We start from the raw sequence: 16,492 nt of genomic DNA, 5'->3' as shown, positions 1-16,492 counted from the left end.
GTGGAGTTATAAGAAGGTTAGAGACCTTACATCTGCCATTCTAGATGCTACCAGCGTCTCTGCAGACTTGATATTTTATAAAAACAAATGCTTCAGGAGGGAAGAGTTGGTGCCATCACTGGTTAGTGCTTGTCACCAACGCTGGAGAATTGATCCAACTAAGGACGACACTTGGGACCAGTTAATTCAAAGCTGGCTAGAAAAGAAGATACAATAAATCAGGGAGCAGAGCTTCATTTAAATATAGTGAGTGACTGGGGACGATTAGTTGAAATAGCTCAAAACCAGAAATATCTCAAAGGGCCGAAGGTAACTGTAAATACAACAACGCTAGGCTCTTACAAGTCATCAAACACCTAAATTAAAGCCATGTGACAAAACATTGGCCAACTAGATGTCAACTGGAAACGGTACAAGAGCAGTTTTTTACAAGTGAGGAGTTCTGGGAGTTATCTTCTTCAAGACACATTTTGCTCAAATTACAAAAGGCAATTTTTAATAGCAATCAAGATAGGAAATTTGAGGAGACAGGGAGAAACATAAACACTTACATGAAGTCTAACAGAGGACTAGGGTCATAGCTGGAATATATTTTTATTAGATACTTTAAGAAAAGAAGACTTGTTTCCATCCCTATGATATTCATGGGTTTTTTTGTTTAATTTTCCAGTTTAGCTACTTCCCGACTTACAAAGGGACTGTGTTATAGGAGTTTCCGAGCCTGTCATTCAGGTCCTGGAGTGTATCTTCCTATATACATAACATTGTAAATGGCACTCATATTCCACAGCTAACCATGAGGAGCTTTGCTGTTTGTCTGTATCTTAAGAGTGGCTGAAAATAGAGCTGCATGAGCCAGCCTGAGGGTTCTGGAATCTGAAGTCCATTCAGTGTAGAACAGAAATGTTGAAGAACAAAGGGAATTTCTTCCCATATCTCTGAATGTCAAGCTTGTCCTAGACAGACTTCTCAATAGGAAAAGGTTTTGTTCACCTTTATGATAGTCAAGGTGCAGCCCTGCGTCTCCTCTCTTTGGGAGCTTGGCTTGGCGGGGTTAGTAAAGGAGATGGCTCAGACATCCAGAGCATCACGGTCTAAAGCCTCCCATGTGGCTCGCAGACACTTCCCTTTGCTCTAAAACTTTATGGTTTTATGAATTATAGAATTCCATTAATTCATTCAAATATCACATTATAACCTACATATTTTGTAACTATGGCAATGTTGTGATACAGAGCTGGATATTGAAACTAGAATAAGACCATTATGATGTAATTTATCCCTTCAAAATTCCAGTGGTCTGAGGGAAAAGATACTTTGGTTATATTTTTTAACCTTATGAATAAATATTTTAAATATGATAAGGTCGTAAGAGATTTAGGAATAAGAAATTTTCTTGTTTAGGACTAAGTTAAGCTGCTGTAACAAATAAAACCCCAGGTTTCAGTGACTGTATGGCAGTGTCATCTGCAGGCTCTGTTCCATGAAGTCCTTCTATACAGTGATTTGAGATCAAGGCTCCTCTTGTGTTGTGGTTCCACCATCTCCTAGAGCCTGGGAGTTTCTAAACCAGTTGGCAGAGAGAAGGAGGGAGGTGAGAAGCATTCTCTCTTCTTACCCACATTGGTCCAGAAGAGACACACACTCCTTTTGTTCTCATTCGGTTGGTGGTAACTAGGCATACGGCTACACCTAGATGTCCAGGGACCAGGAAATGCAGCTCCTGGATGCCTGGCAACTTTTCAGGGGTCGCTGTGGGAAGGAGAAGACAAGCTTTTCATGAGAAGTTAGCAGTCACAGGTACTCTGGCCCGAGAAAGAGTAAGCTTTCACCTTGTCCAAAGACATCAAGGTAGGTTTCCAGAAGATGCAGCATCTGATTTGCTTCGAAGGGTGACAGGCAAATAAATGAGATAAAGACATTTTTCCAGTCAACAAGTAAAGGAGAAAGATCATGGAGCATTTGAGGAATTGAAAAGAATATAGTTAAAGCCCAGGGACTGGTTAAAAGACATTTCTCATTAAAGTAATGACCCACCGACATATCTGTATTAAGAGTTGGACAAAAGAAAGCTAGCTGGACCAAAGGCCTCTTAGGAAATTACTCATTTTACTTGCCTTTGTGGATAGTGTTAAAAGGATCAGATTTGGTTTTCTGCATCTCTGAATTTGATTCCTCTGATGAGAACTGCTGAGAATGCCAAATGAGTTCTCACGAAGAGGGGTTGAGATTTCGTATTCTACAGGGTCTTCCTGGGTAAGTGCAGCCAGAGCCGATGAATAATAGAAACAGTGTGTATCTGTCAAGTGTAATTATGGCACTGAATATGCCCATCTTGCATTCTGATTCCTGTAGACATTAATTTAAACAGCTGAACATGCCGGCACTTCAGACCTGCGAGGATTTTACTTTGAGAAATAGCGTGACCTTATTATCTGGTGCCATTTTTAATACGGAAAAAAACCTCACATCTTGTTCACAATTATTTTATGGTAAAATTTGACTACTCTCTTTTTTAAAAAATCTTCTCAGGTATCTTAAGAACAGGAAAGAAGTAAGGAGGAATGTTTCAATCTAGTTTTAAATTCCTTCTGATTTTCTGTATTTAAATGAAATCTCATTCCTTGCATTTTGATTAAGTAATCTCTCTGATTAAACACTTGTTAAAATTATAGAATAGAGTGGCTTAAAATGTCACCAACCTTTGCAAAAGAAGTGAAAATGATCAGATTGTAACTTGTAAAAATTATACAAATAGTGTTTGTTTATTGTTGAATAATTTTCAAATCCAGAGAAGCACAAAGCATAAACCCCCAAAATCAGCTATAATCTCAGATGTTAATGTATGTAATACCACTCTTGCGGTGTGCACATTTCCAAACATTTTTCTATGCGCTTATATATAATTTCTTACAAGAAGGAGATCATAACAGTACATACTGTTTGTAACCTACTTGTTTCAAGTAACAACATTTTAGAAACACATTTCCCTGTCAATTTTTTTAATACTCCACAACAGTGATTTTTTTTCACCTGAGGGCACAGACTGTATCAGAATCTTCAAGAGAGCATGTATGGTTTAGAAGATCATAATTTTATATTTACAAAACAAAACAAGAAAGCTATTGTTTTGTTATACAACCTACAGAATATAACACACACACACACAAAAGAAATCTTATTGGCTGGTAGGATGTTTCTCTGAGATCTTCAGGGCTTTGTTGTATTGCCCATCAGCCTCCTACATCTGGGCATAACAACATGAGGAGGTGATAATTATGATTATTATGTCAACAAATGGGAGCATGGTTTAAAAAAAATTGGGAAATACGGTGTCTCAATTGCCAAGTTCTCCATTTAACCAGTTATTCCTTATTGTTGGGCTTAACTTTTAAAAGGCAGATTTTCACACAATCTGCTCTACAGGCTTCCTGTTACTAATTCTCAGACCATCATACCACTACTTACCTAACGTATGGAGCACACTATTGCTGTTTAAGACTTTCTCACATACCCAGCATGGAGCAGCAGGGCAGGCTAAAATGATGAAAGTGGAAGACCTCACTGGGGAAGGCCACGCAAGGATGTGCCTTGCAGGACAGTGCTCCTAATGGATGACCTATTCCCAGAGCTCTTCCATTCACTCACCTTGTTGTCAAAGCAACTGAGGCAGAGGCTGGCACGTAGCTCAAGCCTACCCACAACTGTTCTCTCAAAGGAGCTCTTTAGACAGAAACCATGATCCATTCCTTCATCAAACAATGAAAAAAGTAAACATGCTTGTCTGTACTTTGTACAAATTGGCCCTTTAAAATGTTCTCACATGTTTTATATATACAGTCTTTACGGAGGCAAAATATTTGTTTATGCAGTATAATCAAGGGAGTTGTCTTTTCAGCTGTTATAACCAAAATTAGAGAAAAGGAAGAGTTCTTGATGTGATTCATTTTTGTTATTTAACATTATCCATTCCCATGGGATGCTTCAAGTAGAAGCTGGTTGGCCCAACCCCAAGGGACACTGTGAAGTTGTGTCCTGTCATTTTCCGGAGGTGGAAATACATGACCTGAAGGGTCTATTACTCTTCCACAATGTTAATTGGGCATTTCTCCAAGGATAATTTCAACCTTGAGATTCTAAGATCCTGTATTTTTAATATTCGACCCTAAGATTCCTCATTTCTGATATTCATTACTAAATAGAAGAACAAACTGAAGTAATTGTAGCTAGAGAAAAACTGTTAAGATAATTTAGATCTTTTGCAAAGATTCCAAGGAACTTTTGCAGGTCTTTCACACTTTAAGAAAGTTGTTATGTAGAAAGAGAGTGATTCTCCTCTCCTTTCATTTCTCTCTGCGTTCCCATTTAGATAACATCCCTGCCGACCCCGTGGCATGGTTTCACTTTTTCTCCACTATCTGCCTGATACTGCAAATACTGTAGTTGAAGCGCATCTGGTGTTGTAATGGAAAACAGAATAAATCTGTTTTTATATTCCAAGTTCATAGCATGTAGAACATAGACTTGTCGTTTGGTACTTCTTTCCTCATTAGAGAGGTCTTGTCTGAAGTCATACCAAGCTGGCATTGAAAGAATCTGCTAGAAAGGAAACAATGTGCTGTAGAACAGAGAGAAAGAAACGGTGTCTGGGGGATGACCTGTAGTCCAGGCTGAAACAGTCTGTGGCCGCCAGGAGACCGTCTGCTTTCCTTCTGACAGGCGTGTTCCCAGCTCTAGCAGCAGGCATGCACCTTCCAAAGGCTTTTCCTTTTCTCCTTGGGTCTTTGGCTTTTACTCATGGTGTGTCCCCATAAGCATAGCCATCCACAGCTCAGTCATTTATAAATTGCAATTAATTGAATGACGGGTATGTTGTCTCCTTGTAAGCTTCAGCGTGGTCCATGTTAACACCTGTGAGCTGTTTTCCAATTCAAGCTGTTTTAGCACCCAGTTGTATTACCTCCTTTGGCCCTCAAATCCCACACTCCATTCGCCTTGAACTCTCCACAGCCAGGTATCTCAACGAACATCACCTGAAACCAGCCCCATAAATCACCCCTGGTCCTCCACCAAAGCACATGTCCTCCAATGAATGTTTTTCATTTTGCTGCACAACCTGACCTTGGTCAAGAGAAAAGCTGCTTCTACATCCATTGCCTCCTCGGTCCATTCTCCTCTCCATCTCAGGAGAATCCTTAGGCATCCAGTTTCGAGGTTTCTCTCCTGCAGCTTCAGCATTTCCTTTTATCACAAATATTCTGTCCTCACAGTCACCATCTGGGACTTTCATTTATTCTTCCAAACTGGCACTCTCTGCCCAGCACACAAGTCCCCACTGATTCCAAACATGGGGGTATTTGAACCCTGACTGCATGTCCCTTACTGAGGACAGGTGCTGTTTCAAGTCACATGTCCTTTTGGAAAGCTTGTTGTCTTTTTCCTTTTTGAATCATATAGGTCCATTGATATTCAAGAAGTTATTCTCAGAAGGTAGTTAAATGCATGGAGAAAACTAAAATTAGAAAGGCTTTGCATTTTAAAGACAGCTCTCTGTTTTCTCATGGCCAGTGGTAACTCCCTTTTGCTTCCTTTTCTCTGTGGATGCCTTTGTTTGTGAAGTTATTTTTTTAACTATAACAAAAAGCTTAAAGGCAAAAATACATAAAGAGAAATACTTCTCATACTCAGGAGGTTATCAACATACGAGAGATTTAAAAATGAGTTCATAGCATTGATTGTTAAGCTCCAGGCATTTCCTTGAAGAACTTCCAAAAGACTTCAAATAAATTTTCTCCTTGCCAATGTTCATCTTCAGATGTGTTTAACACTGAGATTTTGGATGTGAATATGCATATTGGCTCTAAAACTTTCCATACTCACAAACTAAGACTATAGTAGAGAAAAATAGGATTTTTAAAAAATGTCCTGCATAATATGAAAAGCAGTACAGCACAGTTAGAAAAACAGAAGCTCAATGCTTAGTTATAACTGGATGTTAGCGTCTTACAGACTCAATTTCCTTACCTAGGCAGTGAAGGTGAGCTTGGAAGTTGGACTTCATTTTTGTACATCTTTCAGTCTGAACACTGTTGGACTTGATTACATGCCTCAAAAGCAAAGTGATTATTTTTGCAGAGAATTAGACCAACTGCAAACTTGGAAGGACCACAGCTCACACAAAATTTCACACAATTGTTTTGAGGGTCCCCCAAAACAACCCTCATTTTCAATGATTCTCTAAAAGGACTCACAGAGCTCATCAAAGGCTGCTCTACTCGTGGTTATGGCTATGACAAGGAAAGAATGCAGATTAGAATCAGACAAGAGAAGAGCACAGAGGGCAGAGACCAGGAGAAGCCCCAGGTACCAAGCCCCCAGGTGTGCGCTTCCTATAGAGTCATGGACACCTTACTTTCCCGGAATTGACTGTGCCAGTATGCATGGGGTACTGCCAACCAGGGCAGCTCCCCTGAGCCTCAGTGTTCAGGGTCTTTATTCAGGCTCCTTTATTTAGGAATGGTCCACTGCCCATGTGGCCAACCTTGGTTTCCAGCCCCTCCAGGGACTGAACTGTGTGATCCAAACCCCTACCCTACATCACATCATTAGTCTAGCTGGGGTGGTCAGCCCCTACCCCAAATACTGTTTGATGAGGTTCTTACCCCAAATACTATCTGGTAAGGCCAGCCTCCACCCTAAATCACATTGTTAGACTACCTGGCATGACCCAAGGCCCCCAGGCACACAGAGACACCCCAACCGGGCATAACACTCCAAGGCTTTAGATACTATCTACCCAAAGCCAAGGGCAAAGTCCAGACCCCTCCTTGGAAAAGGTTAAACTCTTCACTACACAGTTTGAAAATCTCTTGACGACAAGGAAGCAAAAGATTCCTAGGGCCTTCCTACTAGAATGAAACTTGGCAACCCTAGTGTTTAAAGCAGTATTCCATGTAAATTGATACAGCCACTATGGAGAACAGTATGGATGGAGGTTCCTTAAAAAACTAAAAACAGAACTACCATACGACCCAGCAATCCTGCTACTGGGCATATACCCTGAGAAAACCATAATTCAAAAAGAGTCATGTACCAATATGTTCATTGCAGCTCTGTTTACAATAGCCAGGACATGGAAGCAACCTAAGTGTCCATCAACAGATAAATGGATAAAGAAGATGTGGCACATATATACAATGAATATTACTCAGCCATAAAAAGAAACGAAATTGAGGTTTTTCTAGTGAGGTAGATGGACCTAGAGTCTGTCATACAGAGTGAAGTAAGTCAGAAAGAGAAAAACAAATACCGTATGCTAACACATGTATTTGGAATCTATGAAAAAAAATAGTCATGAAGAACCTAGGGGCAAGACAGGAATAAAGACGCAGACCTACTAGAGAATGGACTTGAGGATACGGGGAGGGGGAAGGGTAAGCTGGGACAAAGTGAGAGAGTGGCATGGACATATATACACTACCAAACGTAAGGTAGGTAGCTAGTGGGAAGCAGCTGCATAGCACAGGGAGATCAGTTCGGGGCTTTGTGACCACCTGGAGGGGTGGGATAGGGAGGGTGGGAGGCAAGGAGACACAAGAGGGAAGAGATATGGCGATATATGTATATGTATAACTGATTCACCTTGTTATAAAGCTGAAACTAACACACCATTGTAAAGCAATTACACTCCAATAAAGATGTTAAAATAAAATAAAATAAATAGTATTCCAGGACCGCTTGTATCAGTCACCTGGCATTAGCAAAATACAAACTCCACAGTCCTGCCCCAACTTACTGAGTGAGAGGAGCCTTGAAATGTGCATTTTAAGCATGTTTCTTTAGCAGTTTCTCATGCAGGCCAAAATTTGAGAAATGTAATTTTGATTCAAGGTCTTTGTTCCCAAGAGTAGAGTGAAAATAGCATGAGATGTAGAAATGGCAGAAAATTCTGCTTCTGGCTCCACTACTGGGTTTATCTTGGACAAGTCTTTGTTCCTCAAATGTTATAGGTTTGGGAACAACATTTGGCACAGTTTGTTTCAAACAGACATGACTCATGTATCAAGTTCCCAGACTGAGGAATATACATTAAGTTACTGTATGCCCTCAGGGAAGATGCTTATAGAATACAAGATGGCATTCCTTATATATGCTTGTGTCTTAAGTTATGGTTTGCATTAGGAAAATGCATGGATTTCTTTTTTTCAGAGTATCTAGATAATTGGCGTCCATGGCAGGAGTGTTCCTATTCATTCATTCATTCATTCATAAATTGTTGAGTGCTTACTCTGTGTCAAGCATTGTTCTAGGCACTGAACAAAAACTGAACAAAATGGAAAATACCTCTGCTTTAATGAGTCCAGGAGCACATATATGTTGTGCTAGATGGCGATACGTGCTATGTAGATCCAGAAAAATTAGGATAAAGGGGCAAAGGCAGCTAAAGGGGGTGGGGGGTTGCTATTTAACATAGAAGGTTTAGGGAAGGAATTTCTAATATGAGGGCTGTGTGCAGAGGGATAGAACAGCAGCCGTAGAGTTATTTGGGTAAAGGGACCAGTAAGTGCTTAGGCGCTGAGTCGAGAGCAGTTTCACAATGTAGTGAAAGAGAAAGCCTTAAGGTGATGGCGTTAAAGAAAGACTGAGAGGAACAGACACAGACACAGATCACACAGGCAGCTCCTTCAAGGAATTTGCAACAACAGGGAGCAAAGAAACGGGATGTGAAGACAAGAGAAGGATTTTGTAGTGGAGGTGGTGGCTGTTAGCATTAGAGGTAGGTCCACACGGTCACGTGGAATGATTCAGTAGAGGACAAATTATAGATACTGTAGAAGGGGAGGGGGAATTGCTGGAGGGACGTCCTGGAACAAATAAGAAGGGATGGCACCCAGTGTGCAGTGGAGTGCCTGGCCTTGGACAGTATCATAGGTGGTCTCTTTACTTCCTCTTCCTTTTTCTCACCTCTCTGGTCCCCATAATGACCTCATTTTCAGCCTACCTGTGTCTTCTCATACCCTTTCCTGTTGTCTAAATTCTTTTGTCTCCTAATGGACACTTAGCCCTTCCTTCATGAAAAAGAAAGCAGAAAATTCATAACATTCCCCACTCGTAGAGTGAGGCTAAAATATCTGCTCTGCCTATTACCAGTTTTGTTGTATGGATCAAATGATATTTGGTGCAGAATAGCCCTTTGGAAGCTATCCATCCTTGAACTTCACTGTAGAATGAAAGAAACAAATCATCATCAAAACTGCAGCCGTGTTAGCTGGTCTTCTCAGTGTGCTCACTCTGTGTACCTTCCCTTGTGTTTTTACCTATTCTGTGTTGAATGGCCAGTTTTTTCTGCTGCTTCCAACTGATGCTTTGAGTCTAATGTCTGAATGTTATCTCACCTGCTGGGAAAACCCAGAGTCCAAAAGCCTACTATTCTGGTCAGTTGTTAAATTCGTCTCTCAGTACATTAAGCCTGGAGTGATTTGTTTCCGAAAACGCATGGTTAGAATGAGAGTGAATAGTGCCACCTGCTGGAATTACACTTGAAGGAGGGGAGGGAGAAAAAAAAAAAAAAAATATATATATATATATATATATATATATATATATATATATATATATATCCAGAGCTGCCCATGGTTCTGTCCCATTCATTGCTTTGTCACTCAAATGAAGTCATGATCCAGATGTGATCAAAGGTGATCTCTGCCATCATGCTTGTTTCTAACGCCCATATGCCACCTTGTGCATTTCTCTTCTAATATCTCTCTTTTCTCCCTGTAGTGATCCGATATCTACCACTACTAGTGAGACCAGCTCTATTTCATTTATTGTTTCTCTTAGAATCTCTTGGAAATTAGATCATAGAACGTTCGCATTTGAAGGGACCTTAGAGCTCATCAGTGTTTTCAGACACATTTTGGACATAGAAACTCTTGGGAAACTATAGATGTAATCCTCCTTTCAGACACCAATAAACAGAGCCCAAAAGGTGACAAAGCAAAGTGAAGACTAGAACTCATAAATACTGGTTGCTAAACCGTTCTCTATATCAGTTAAGATGCTTTTAGCTGCAAGAAAGATGGCTTTAGCAATAAGGGATATCTCACATAAGAAGTCTTGAAGTGGCTCCAGGAATAATTCAGGGGCTGAACAATGTCAGCTAAGCCCCAGGTTCATCCCATTTCCCTCCCTGTTCTCCTCAGTGTGTCTGACTCCACCAACACTACAAACCACATCTCCTCCCAAGACCAAGGAGCAAAAGGGGATGACTGTCTCTTCTCTTACCAATTAATTAATTTTCCTTCCAAAGACTCCCCCTCATGTCTTACTGGCCAGAAGGAAATGATACATCCCATCTTAAGTGGGTTGCTGGCAGAGAGCTCAGAATTCTCGGGTTTGACTTAGATGAATCCAGATACACCCTCTGGGCCTGGGGTAGGGTCATCCATACCTGGAGCGTGAAGTTGTATGGAAGCACATAGTTTCCTGGGCAAAATCAGGCCGGCTCACGAGGAAAAGGGTGGGGGATTGTCTAGCTGTCGGGCAGGGTTCTCCATGGGTGTCTCCCATTTCTGCTTGTCTTCTGAACAAGAGGCACTGTCAGCTTTGTTCGTACCTTCTAAAGGATGTGTGTATAGCAAACAGTCTCGGAGGATAGAATGTCTTCCTCCAGAACAGAGAGTAGATTTGTTTCCTGACCAGGATAATAAAGCCAATGTCTCGCTCCAGGACAAAAGTTAAGCAGGTTTGCTAGCAGCCCTTTTGAAACTTCGGGATTTCCTAAAGTCAGGGCTCCTTGGCTGTGATGCAAACTCACTGCATAGGCAGCACCCACCTGAGCTGCTGCACGTGGCCCCCATGGGACCCTGGGGACCAAAGAAACCAAGGAGGACTGACGCTCATGCCGCCTGCTGCACCGTGAAGAACGCAGTGCGTTGTCTCTGACCCACGAGTCTCCTGTCTTCTGCCAGCATCTACAAAACGATGGCAGGCTAACTTGTGAGTCTGCAAGAAAGATGCTTCCCAGTTCCTGACACTAAGAGAAAGGCAACCATTCGTGTGTGCTACAGTGTTCTTTCTAATGAGCCGTGCTAGAAACATCCAATCTTTAAATACTTACTTCTGAAAATAAGAATAGTTTCGATATGTCAGAAATTCCTTTTCTACAGTCGGAAACAGGGCAACACTTCAGTCTCCTGGAGACACACATTAAGAGGATGGTGTCGCTGGCTCTCGTGTCTTTTACTCTGCCTCCCTTTCATTCGCTTGCTGACTCTCTCTGTAATTAGCTCTTTTAAAATGTCAGCTCCTCTCACCCAGAAACGGAGAGCAATCATCCACAAACTGAACTTCAGAAGCTTTTAAAACACACTTGCCGTTTGGCTGGGAGACGGGATTTCTCAAAGGCAATGTCAGGGAAGCTGACATAGAATAAATGGGAAAAAGGAACCCCTTCCCTCACTCTCAGGCGCGGCCTCAGGAAGCACCAGAAGGGAAGTGGGATGGGCTGAAATTGTGGACGTTACTTCAACAGAGCCTGGGTGGAGGCTCTTGGAGGAGGATTCTGCTCTCAGGGGCCCTCGGCCTTGAGTCCTTCTTCCTGCACCCAGTTGGGGAGAGGACTGAGCTACAGCAGGTCCTCGAGACCTTCTTTCCTCCTCTAGAGGGAAGTGTTGATGTTAAGGAACAAGAGATCTAGTGCGACAAGCAGAGAAGGAAGTATGGATATTTCCTGGTAACTGCTGGTCCTCAGACCTGAACAGGGGCTTCCCTGGTGGCGCAGTGGTTGAGAGTCCGCCTGCCGATGCAGGGGACGCGGGTTCGTGCCCCGGTCCAGGAAGATCCCACATGCCACGGAGCGGCTGGGCCCGTGAGCCATAGCCACTGAGCCTGCGCGTCGGGAGCCTGTGCTCCGCAACGGGAGAGGCCACAGCAGTGAGAGGTCCGCGTACCGCAAAAAAAGACCTGAACAAAAATTCGTTAGAGCAGGAAGAGAGGAAATTAGAGGAGCATTAATCCCTCTGAGTCAAATTTTAGAGTTAAACTCAATTTATCCCTAAATCATACTTCCCTGATGGCTGTTGATGCCTTTGAAGCAAAACCAACTTTCCTTCTTAGCTCAGGAAGTCTTGTTCTCTGGCTATTCTGATAACTTACATTTTAAAATGCATCTGCTAAGACACAGCACTGCAAGAACAGAACAAATTCAATCTTAAAAACCGAGGTTACATTTTCCCCATTGACCATGCCAGAAATTCAGGGAAAGGTCATTCAGTTCATGAGTCATATGATCATCGACCCATATTCTGATCATACTTCTGCAGAAACCTTGGTGAAGGTCACTGGCCTCCATCAGGTCACAGTGACCCTGGAAGGCAGGAGCTCCCAATTTAGAGAAGAAATTTCACCAGAGCACGTGTGGCATCACCACAGGTATTAAAATTAAAGTTCCCTTTCTAACGACATAAAGGAACCAAATTCCTTGGTACAACTAGGTTGATGAAATTGAGTTCTGCGTCTAATGTCCCTGGAGCTCAATAAAGTTAATGCAGCTTTCAGAGGGACCTGACCCAGAGGTGGGGAACAGTCTAGGTCTTGAGAGAATCTGGCCCACTGCGGTTTTTAAATCAGAAGTTTGATTGCTTGCAACATGATTTCAAAGTGGTACCAGTCCAGAGAAGCTGAATTTTTCATTAGCCTGGGGGGAAAAATGACAGATAGTTAATTAAACTGCTTGGAGATTAGTCAGAGGCTCATTGATAGATAGAGGAGCTGAATCTCTTTATAAGCAAAGTTAGAAGATCCAGTGGTGTGCCTCATCTTTCCTGTCAAAAGAATTCACCAAGCTAAGGAGCTGGGACCCGCATGCCACTACCTCGCCTGCCAATCGCAGGAAAAATATACACTTAAAAAAAAACATATTTATAAAGCACTAGGTAGTCACTGAAGAACTTGAAACCTAAAATGTGTTGTGAGAAAGCTACTGACAATTGGAGTTACCAAAGCAACCTCCTAGTCCATTTTTCCATTGTTGAAAGGTGATATATTAAAGGAGTTTGATTGGGAGCAGATCTATAAAAAAAAAAAAAAAAAGAAGAAGAAGAAGAAGAATGATTTGTGATTAGTGCTGGAGGGTAGGTTATGAGAAGGACCTGACATCCCAGATGGCGAACATCCAAGGTGTGCAACAAATGGTTCAAGAAAGGGTTTTTTCTGCAGGACTCTGGAGCTGCCCTTTGCCCAGCCCCAGAGGTCCGGGAGAGATGTGGGTCATCCTCATTGCATGCACAGTTCACAGCTCCCTAACTTTCCATAGGAACTTTAAGGATTAGATCAAGGAAATAAAGTTTTGTGAATACCCCCAAAGCGGTAGCTCTCAACTCTAGCTATATATTAATATTTTCCAGGAAGCTTTTAAAAAATACTAGTGCCTACCCAGCTGAGTGGGAATCCCTGGGGGCGGAGCTGGTGTGTTTCGTAAAGCTCCCAGGTGACGCTTGGTGCAGCCAGAGCTACAGGTCACGCCCTAAGAGCTACTGAAGAGTCAGGGTGTGTGTAGAGCCAAAAGGTCTCAGGCTCTGAAACCTGAGAAGCCTGGTTCCCATCCTGACTCCACTACTCACTAAATCTAAGGTGCTCGACATGTGCTTAAGTGCGCCAGCCTTCAGTTCCTTATCTGGAAAGAGTCAATGATGGTAACTTCCTGATAAAATAAACCAATGTATACCTGACTCCCAATCCAAGTTTATTTTCCTTCCCCTGGTTATTAATGGTTAACAATGGGTTCATGTTTCATCCCTCCTCAAAGGATTTCGCCTTGGACCTATGTAGCAAGTGACTAGCTTAGATTCCTTTTCTCTCCGTGCTTGGTTTTACCTCTAGAATTCACCACTGTTTGGCAGCTGGGAGGGAAGTACTCACGTGCCTTTCATGCTTTGTGCTCCTCCAGCTGCCACGGAAGTGTCCTTTTCATTTGATGTCGGAAACGGGCCAGTGGAGATTGTGGTGAGGTCACCCTCCCCTCTCAACGATGACCAGTGGCACCGGGTCACCGCGGAGAGGAATGTCAAGCAGGCCAGCCTGCAGGTGGACAGGCTGCCCCAGCAGACCCGCAAGGCCCCAACGGAAGGCCACACCCGCCTGGAGCTCTACAGCCAGCTGTTTGTCGGTGAGTGATGGGACAGCAAGAGTGACTTCTCTGTTGCTTGAAACAACTTCTACCTTGGGAAAAAATAAAACTGCCTACGTAGGATTCTGATAGAGATTTTTCCAAAATTAAGTGTTTTTGCCTCTTGTGGTCTCCTTTGAAACAGAATGGAACAAGGAAGAGGACCCAGGAACCCTAAATCTGGTTCTACCCTCCGCTTTCTGTTGTGTTTTCTTTTTGGCCACATTGCATGACACGTGAGATCTTAGTTCCCCGACAAGGGATTGAACCCGTGTCTCCTGCGTTGGAAGTGCAGAGTCTTAACCACTGGACCACCAGGGAAGTCCCTACTCTCTGTGTTCTGGAGCCCACAATCCTCATTTACAAAATGAGAGGATGGGCTAGGACATCTCTGAGGTCTCTGATCTATGCAGTTTTGGGTTTATGGTTTTAGAACTGCATAAATTTCCTTAATGATTTAGAGCACTTGTAAATGTGCAAAAGGAAGGATGGAAGAAGGGGAGGGAGGGAGGGAGGAAAGAGAAGGAATGGGCTCCCTAAGTTCAGGGTTGCTTGAAATGATAAGTAGAAATCCACTCCTTTCTCTACCTAGCCTCAAGGTTCTAGGCAGAGAAAGACTTAGACTTCTCCTTACATAACATCTTTCCACAGAGGAAAGAGATCAACACTGAGAAGAAATTGAAACAGAGCAAAAAGTAAAGTATCCTTTGCGAGAAATGGATCTAGCCCCACATTCTGGTCTTTGCTTATGACATGTCCTAGCTGAACCTAACATTGCTTTCAATCAATACTCGTTTCCATGGCTTGTGAGATTTTAACTTTTGTCTTCCAGAATACTAATGTTTTAGGAAATTAGCTATTTTTCTTCTGTTGAATGAAAAGAAAGCAAGTTTGAAGGACTTGGTGGCTGTCTTGCCACCTTAGTTAGACCTCCCCTCTAGGTGTGTGTGGGTTAATTGGTCTCAGACCCAGCAAAAGCAGACATGACCTTCCACCTGGGCTCCACCCACTGGAGGTCAGAGTCCCGATGGTGTCTTTCATAATTATGGCAGGATGTTTTAAGAATATTAGAAAGTCACGAAAAGACAGGTAAAATTTGATGTCCACTCCTTTGGTGAAACGTGGGCAAATTGTTAACGTAGTCGGTTACCTTTGGAAGTGAGACTGACTTGATAGCAAGCCACGTCAGCCAGGGGCCATGAAAGTTACAGATTTTGAAGGAAGTACTGACTGCTCCAACCCAACCAGAGCTCAGTCCCTTCCAAATCCTCCCCTCAAGTTATAGTTCTCAAAATTACACATTATTTTTAAGTTACTTTTTTATTGAAGTACAGTTGATTTACAATGTTGTTTTCCTGGTGCACAGCAAAGTGAGTCAGTTATACATATATATATTCTTTTCCATATTCTTTTCCATTATGGTTTATCACAGGATATTGAATATAGTTCCCTGTGCTATACAGAAGGACCTTGTTGTTTATCCATTCTATATATAATAGTTTGCATCTGCTAATCCCAAACTCCCAATCCAACCCTCCCCCACCCCCTGCCCCCTTGACAACCACAAGTCTGTTCTCTATGTCTGTGAGTCTGTTTCTGTTTCATAGATAAGTGCATTTGTGCCATATTTTAGATTCCACATATAAGTGATACCATACAGTATTTGTCTTTCTCTTTCTGACCTACTTTGCTTAGTATGATAATCTCTAGGTCCATCCATGTAGCCACAAATGGCACTATTTCATTCTTTTTTTATGGCTGAGTAATATTCCATGGTATATATATTCCACATCTTCTTTATCCATTCATCTGTTGCTGGACATTTAGGTTGCTTCCCTGTCAAGGCTGTTGTAAATAGTGCTGAACATAGGGGTGCATGTATCTTTTTTTTTGGCTGTGTTGGGTCTTCATTGCTGCACGCAGGCTTTCTCTAGTTGCGGCGAGCAAGGGCTACTCTTCATTGCGGTGTGCAGGCTTCTCATTGTGGTGGCTTCTCTTGTTGCAGAGCACGGGCTCTAGGTGCAGGCTTCCGTAGTTGTGGTGCATGGGCTCAGTAGTTGTGGCTCATGGACCCTAGAGCGCAGGCTCAGTAGTTGTGGCACACAGGCTTAGTCGCTCCCCCGCATGTGGGATCTTCCCGGACCAGGGCTCGAACCCATGTCCCCTGCATTGGCGGGCGGATTCTTAACCACTGTGCCACCAGGGAAGTCCTGCATGTATCTTTTTGAATTATAGTTTTGTCCCGATATATGTCCAGGAGTGGGATTGCTGGATTGTATAGCAACTCTATTTTTAGTCTTTTGAGAAACCTCCATACTGTTCTCC

The 16,492-nt window shown here is 42.5% G+C and overlaps 1 protein-coding gene across 2 annotated transcripts in view; it reads left to right on the top strand.

The window, feature by feature from the left end:
- The window catches only part of CNTNAP2 (contactin associated protein 2), a 2,044,831-nt gene that overhangs the window by 1,792,827 nt on the left and 235,512 nt on the right, over positions 1 to 16,492 (top strand). For both annotated transcript variants that reach the window (XM_027101624.1, XM_027101625.1), the window contains one exon: positions 13,949 to 14,167. In XM_027101624.1, coding sequence (XP_026957425.1) covers positions 13,949 to 14,167 — 219 coding nt within the window. The remainder of the gene's footprint in view (positions 1 to 13,948; positions 14,168 to 16,492) is intronic.

Source organism: Aethalodelphis obliquidens, unplaced genomic scaffold (genome assembly GCF_003676395.1).
Source record: "Aethalodelphis obliquidens isolate GAN/ISIS:26980383/991018 unplaced genomic scaffold, ASM367639v1 scaffold5, whole genome shotgun sequence".
Taxonomy (NCBI): Eukaryota; Metazoa; Chordata; class Mammalia; order Artiodactyla; family Delphinidae; genus Aethalodelphis; species Aethalodelphis obliquidens.
This window is presented reverse-complemented; position numbering and strand designations above follow the sequence as displayed.